Here is a 6,428-nt window from a genome sequence, read left to right on the forward strand (position 1 = left end):
TATATATATATATATATATATATATATATATATATAAATGGAAACACATGGTTCATATGAACTTCTAAAACAAAAATGTACCAAGGTATCTATAGTTTTATATATATATATATATATATATATATATATATATATATATATATATATATATATATATCATAAATGGAAACACATGGTTCATATGAACTTCTAAAACAAAAATGTACCAAGGTATCTATAGTTATATATATATATATATATATATATATATATATATATATATATATATATATATAGATTTTTTTTATTGTGTATTAGATTTTATATTATTATATATTAGAGAATATTTTATAATATTTTGTAAATATTATTATATATAAACAACTCTCCAAATAGTTGAATAGCAGTAGATGTATACTGTATAAAAGCATATTGTTCAACACTAGTGCAGTCAAAGCTGGAGTAGGTTTGCTTGGATTTATTGTTGACTAGATGACCTAAATAAAAACTTTGATTGCACCTGCAGATATGTGGATAAGTGTGCTCTTTTGTAAAATTACATAATTTTCAAGTTATGAAAAAAAGATATAGCTGTAGATTCAAGCTTAAATTTATAGTCTCATTTAGTCATCCGTTTTTAACAAAGGTTATAGTTTTGTTCCACATAGTCACATGTTTAATATGTGGTTGCCTCAAACACCCACTCATGCACACTTGCAGTGCAGAAGAGGTCTGAATATGCAATGGTCTTCTGCATTCTTATTTTTCCGATGAATTAACACTGTGGTCGTGAAACACTTCAGAGACAGTCATACCTCATGTTTTAAGAATTGCGCTTGCACTTTCACTCACATGTGCACACAGGATGTATGTCCGTCCTGCTGTGACCTGTTTCTCTGTGATTACTGTATATGGTGCTGATGTGGCTGGTGGTCGTTTCTGATGGCCATCTTTAGAAAAACAAGAAAACCACAAACTGTTTTCATACAATACTTCACTTCATCAAAACAAAACAAACAAACAAACAAACAAACTTAGATTTGTGTTCAACAACAGTTCACATTTGTGCATTTTGTATGGAGTCTTTGATTTATCTCAAAGGTAGAGACATTTGAGATCAATAATATAACCTCGATGGGTGGATGGATGGACAGACAGATAGATATAGGATGTTCAGTGTCAGTTTTAATTTCTGGAGAAAAAAAAAAAATTAGACTCACTTGATTTCATTTCTGTTCTCTTGCAGAATATTTTGCCACCAGTAAATATTGCCCACACATGAACACACGCCTAGTTAATTTAACTTTTTTTATGTAATTTGTTGGGACCTAAAAAGGCTCTTTGGAGTACCTTTGTAGGCATAATTGGGAACATTCTGTGAGACTTACCACTGACTTGCAATATGTAACATACCTTCATATTTGTCTGTATTTCAATGTAAATTTGAAGACTGCATGTCTGAGATATGATAGTGACACCTTTACAAGCTTGCTCCCTTTACATTTGACTGCAGCCATGAGCAGAGCAATTTGGCTCAACAAAACTATATTATTTTGCAAACCATGACTGTCTTTTGCAGAGGAATATAGGAACAAAAGCATTGATCAACACCTCATATCTTTAGAAACACTTTTGCTTCAATTTGGGTGTGGGGTGAGAGACACCAGGTTGATTTCAACCAATCTTATTCAAGTCTTGGTTTGAAAGTGACCAATCACATCACATGCAAGTCTTCTAAAGAGCATTTTCACTCATTCATTGCTTCAAACATGATCATTTGGGCCATTTTGATCTTTTGGGCTCGTAAGTAGCTTTTTTTCTTCTTTCCACTATTTAAATATATATGTATTTATTGGTCAGTTCCATATATGCATATATTTAGTGTTTAAATGAAATCTCACTGTTCTGTTTTAGCTGGAGTCCGACCTAATCACAATGGTGAAAATGTCTTGTTACAAATATTCCAGCTGGGAGATGATGTTACAATCAAATGCTTTTCTGTAAAAAGTTTTGACAACACAATGGTTTGGTATAAACAGAGCATTGGGCAGATCCCTCGGCCTATCGCAATATCGTACAATTATTGGAAAAATGTTGAATTTGAGGATAAATTTAAAAATGGGAGATTCAGTATTTCAGCAAGTGAAGGATCTTTTCACCTGAACATCACAGCTATGACCAAAGAGGACATCGGAATATACTATTGCGGGACGGTGTTCTTGAATCAAATAGATTTTATCTCTGGAGCATATCTGATGCTAAAAGGTAAAATATATCCAATATGCTTTTGTTTTATAGATTTTGTGTCGGAGTAAACTATTTTAACATTTCTTGTTTAAAACCAAAAGAGTCTCCATATTTATTTGCTATTTCAAAGGAAGTGAATCTAAAGACTTCAACATGGCATGTGGGGAGAGACCAGTTGTGAATGGAACCACTTTTAAAAATAATGGTAATTCTTAATTTAATTACTATGACCTATAGTTAACTACCTGCTTACTTGGTTACTCACAACAGTGGCCCCAAGAAGTATTTGTATCCTTAAGTCGCACTTAAAATTGGATGAATTTCATTGCATTAGACAACAAAATATCAAACCAAGTGATTTCTGCAAACAAGAACTAACTGCACTAAGTTGGTTTTTAGTAAGTTGGTTCAGTTGGTTTTTAGTAAATGTATAAAGTCAGTTCTCCTCAAGTTCAAAGTTAGGCATCTGTTTTATCATTCATAATGTAAATGTTTTTGTGAAATGTTTTGCTTGAAAAGTGTGCTTGCAGTATCTTTCTTTAAAATTAATCCCACTTGGTAAAATTAATTCCATTTTTTATCTAAAGCAATTTTTGGGCCACTGTATACAGTTTTAAGTCATGGAAAAGTATCTCTAAGTAATGTATATTCACAGTATTTAATAAATTACTTTACTATGAGCAGAATGTTGTGCTTTATTAAATCATTTTTTGGTTCTTTTTCTCTATTTCAGACAACAATAATCAAAAAGCATGGGATCCTGTGTTACTTTGCTTGATATCCTCCAATGTTGTTTTTGTGATAGTAATTATCACACTCCTTGTTGATCACTGCAAACGCTGGGGAAAAAGGCATAGAGGTAAAATTACACCCACTCTTTCCATTAGTTAAGCAGAGTTTAACTGATCCAGAAAAAGTATTATACAGTGTAATATACAAATATGTTGTGCAAACTCTTTAAGTATTCAATCACAAATGTGTATGGCAAAGTTTAACTATAAATGTCTGTACATTTTGAAGGATCTACAAATCTAACATCTCCATCATGTGAGGTAAATTTCTTTCTTTAAAAAAAAATACAAAATCAATTTTCTTCTGTACTATAATATATACTACTAATACTTTAAATATTACACATGTTGATTTGGTTCTCAAGCAAAAAAAAAAAAAAGCTGTTCATTTTTATTTATTTATTTATTATTATTTTTTTTAACACAGATTAGAGATTCAGATGTGAATTATGCAGCTGTGAGTTTTGCCTCTGCCCCTCCAGCCAGAAGATCAAACAACAGACATGTGGCTGAATACAGTCAAGTGAACTACAAGCCGACAGATCATATGATTTAACAGAATATCTCCACAAAATTATTTGCCTTTCTGTAAACATTTATTATTGTATTGAGATTGATATTTCAAAAGCATCAATTACTGTAAATATATATACAGAGTTTATCTTCTATTCACAAAAAAAACCCCACTGTTATTGATCAAAGAAATGAAAGATAATAAAAACAAGAATCTGTTTGTATGAAAATGACATGCATACTATAGTAATAACAACTGCATGACAATAATAAAATTGAAACATGCATCAGAATGTCTTAGAAGCTTAAAGATTAATCTCTGTCCTGTTGAGTCTTGTCATGTTCCTCATAGCTGGAAACATTTGCATAGTCTGATGAATAATGCCTTTGATACCAGTCGTGCACTTTAGCCAAAGACATCTGTATGTCCTCGTCATCGTCACATGAGGACATGTCTGCTATAAGGAAATAAAACAAAGTTTTGGTTTTCTGACAATCTTGACAGTTTTTCAAAAGAAACATAAGTACGTGACTTGAAAGTTGAATTTGCAATTTGTTTGTTGGCAGCACAGTACTTTAGCTATCAGCCACTTATGCCTATGAAATTAAACCTTTTGAATTTTTTTTTAAAATTAGTGAATCATATTTTCCTGTAACCTACCATTGGCATCCAGGCATTTTTGTTGAAACTGAATTCGAGAGCTGTTTCTTGCTTCCTTACGAATCCATTCCCTCTCAATTGCATCTTTTAGCTGGTGTGTTGTTGATAAATAATTCTGTGTTTACTTCTCCACTTACTGTAAGCAAAAGCATAATGAGGCCACAGACCAAAATAAAGTTATTGCAAAAAAAAAATTACATAAATTTTACAAAAAAATTAAACATACAATCAAGAGATAACTGCATGCTCCTTCCTCTTCTGACAACTCTTTGTGGGGTCACTGTTTTCAACATCTCTATAGTGTCACTCCTGTCCCATTCTTCATTAAGTAATTTTTTTACATCCTTAACTGGAAGCCACTCCGATAGGACTTCTCCTTCTTGAGACTTCTTTTTCTTTTCCTGATGTTCATCATTGCTTTTCAGCAGAGCATTTTCCATTATCATTTCCTCAATCTTCTCCAGTAACTGATTTACTTGGGTGCGATCCTTTCTCATGCTCTCAAACACATGATATCTGTTCCCACACATCTCAACGAGTCTCACAAGGGCATCCCCTTCACTTTCAATGTGGTACTCAATTGGTTTGTTCCCCAATGATCCTCCAAATGTGAAGAGCACCAAGGTTTGCCTCCAGACCTTTTCTCCAAGTGGTCTCATGTTTTCTAACATGACTTCCAAGTGCTCTTCTAAAAGCGTTGTGTCTGCCGGAATAACCAAGAGGAAGGCATGGGGGGAATAATCCATTGCCTTCAAGATCTCAGTTTTCACTGAATCTGCGTTCAGTTGTTGCGGAAGGAATTTCCACCAGCTTGGTGTGTCCACCACGGTGATCTGTCGTCCATTCACTTCTCCACATGTTCGGACACACTTCGAAGTCTTGTCAAATGAAATGTCAGTGCCCAAGATGACACTGCCAGCTAATGTCTTGCCTGACAGGACCCAGCCCAGCAGCACAATATTCAGAGGTGTAGCATCATGCCCTGCATCTGTTGATTTTTTTTTTTTTGTAACATATAAAAAATATATAGAATTAATAAATATTTATAATTATAAACAAAATATTATTTTATAATATTGTAATTAAATATTTTAGTTGTATTTATACATTTATTATAAATAAAATATTAAGATATAATTTTATTTTATAACATAAACTGATAATATATTCAGTAACTTCACTTGTCTCAATTAGAAATTTTAGTATATTTTCACGGTCATTAGTTAACATAAGTTAACTACATTTAACATGAACTAATAATGAACTGCATTTCTACAGCATTTATTAATTTTTGTTAATATTAATAATTTCAACATTTACTAATACATTATTTAAATCAAGAGTTGTATTTGTTAACATAATGTTAATGCACTGTGAAGTAACATGAACACATTATGAATGGCTGTATTTTTATTAACATTAACAAAGATTAACAAATACATTAACAAATGTATTGCTCATGGTTAGTTCATAAATTAACCTTATTGTAAAGTGTTACCACAAATTAGATAAGATGCTTGAACACACATGTAAGATCCAGACAGGTGAAACAGAATATTTTTGTAAGTTGGATTCATAAAGACTTCATTTGTTTCTGAAAGAATGATTCAGTAATAGACACATTTTTAACAGTAATTTGTTGTCACCTAGTGGCGAAACTCTGAACTTATTGTAATCGCTGTCCTGTGATTTATCAACAAAATCGCTTAGAAACTTAAAGGTCCCGTTCTTTGTGATCCCATGTTTCAAACTTTAGTTAGTGTGTAATGTTGTTGTTAGAGTATAAATAAAATCTGTAAAATTTTAAAGCTCAAAGTTCAATGCCAAGCGAGATATTTTATTTAACAGAAGTCGCCTACATCGAACGGCCAGTTTGGACTACATCCCTCTACTTCCTTCTTTAATGACATCACTAAAACAGTTTTTTGACTAACCTCCGCCCACAGGAATACACAAGAGTTGCGTTTGTAGAGTGTGTTTGTCGCCCTGTCGTCGAAACGCTGTTATTTTCATCCCGCAGTCCAATCACCGGGTCTGATTCCGGCTCAAATTGATAGGGTGAAATTAAAGACATGTTTATAATAACACTGAGCGCGTGCATCTCCACGTTATGGTAAGAGGCGTGACCTTTCCGGGCAAGGTTTGCTAAGCTGCTGTCGAATCACAACACAGGAACCGCTGGCACAATCAGAACTCGTTACGTATTTCTGAAGGAGGGACTTCATAGAACAAGGAAG

At 32.8% G+C, this 6,428-nt stretch overlaps 1 protein-coding gene across 1 annotated transcript; it reads left to right on the top strand.

Moving 5' to 3' along the window:
* The first annotated feature begins 527 nt into the window (after window positions 1-527).
* Window positions 528-4,026, top strand: LOC125262050. Its single transcript, XM_048180608.1, has 6 exons — window positions 528-1,782; window positions 1,894-2,244; window positions 2,357-2,431; window positions 2,960-3,085; window positions 3,247-3,278; window positions 3,445-4,026. Exons 1-6 carry the CDS (start codon window positions 1,749-1,751, stop codon window positions 3,571-3,573), a joined length of 747 nt encoding a protein of 248 aa, XP_048036565.1. The 5' UTR covers window positions 528-1,748; the 3' UTR covers window positions 3,574-4,026.
* The last annotated feature ends 2,402 nt before the right edge of the window (window positions 4,027-6,428 follow it).

The sequence above is a fragment of the Megalobrama amblycephala genome, unplaced genomic scaffold (genome assembly GCF_018812025.1).
Source record: "Megalobrama amblycephala isolate DHTTF-2021 unplaced genomic scaffold, ASM1881202v1 scaffold568, whole genome shotgun sequence".
Lineage (NCBI taxonomy): Eukaryota > Metazoa > Chordata > Actinopteri > Cypriniformes > Xenocyprididae > Megalobrama > Megalobrama amblycephala.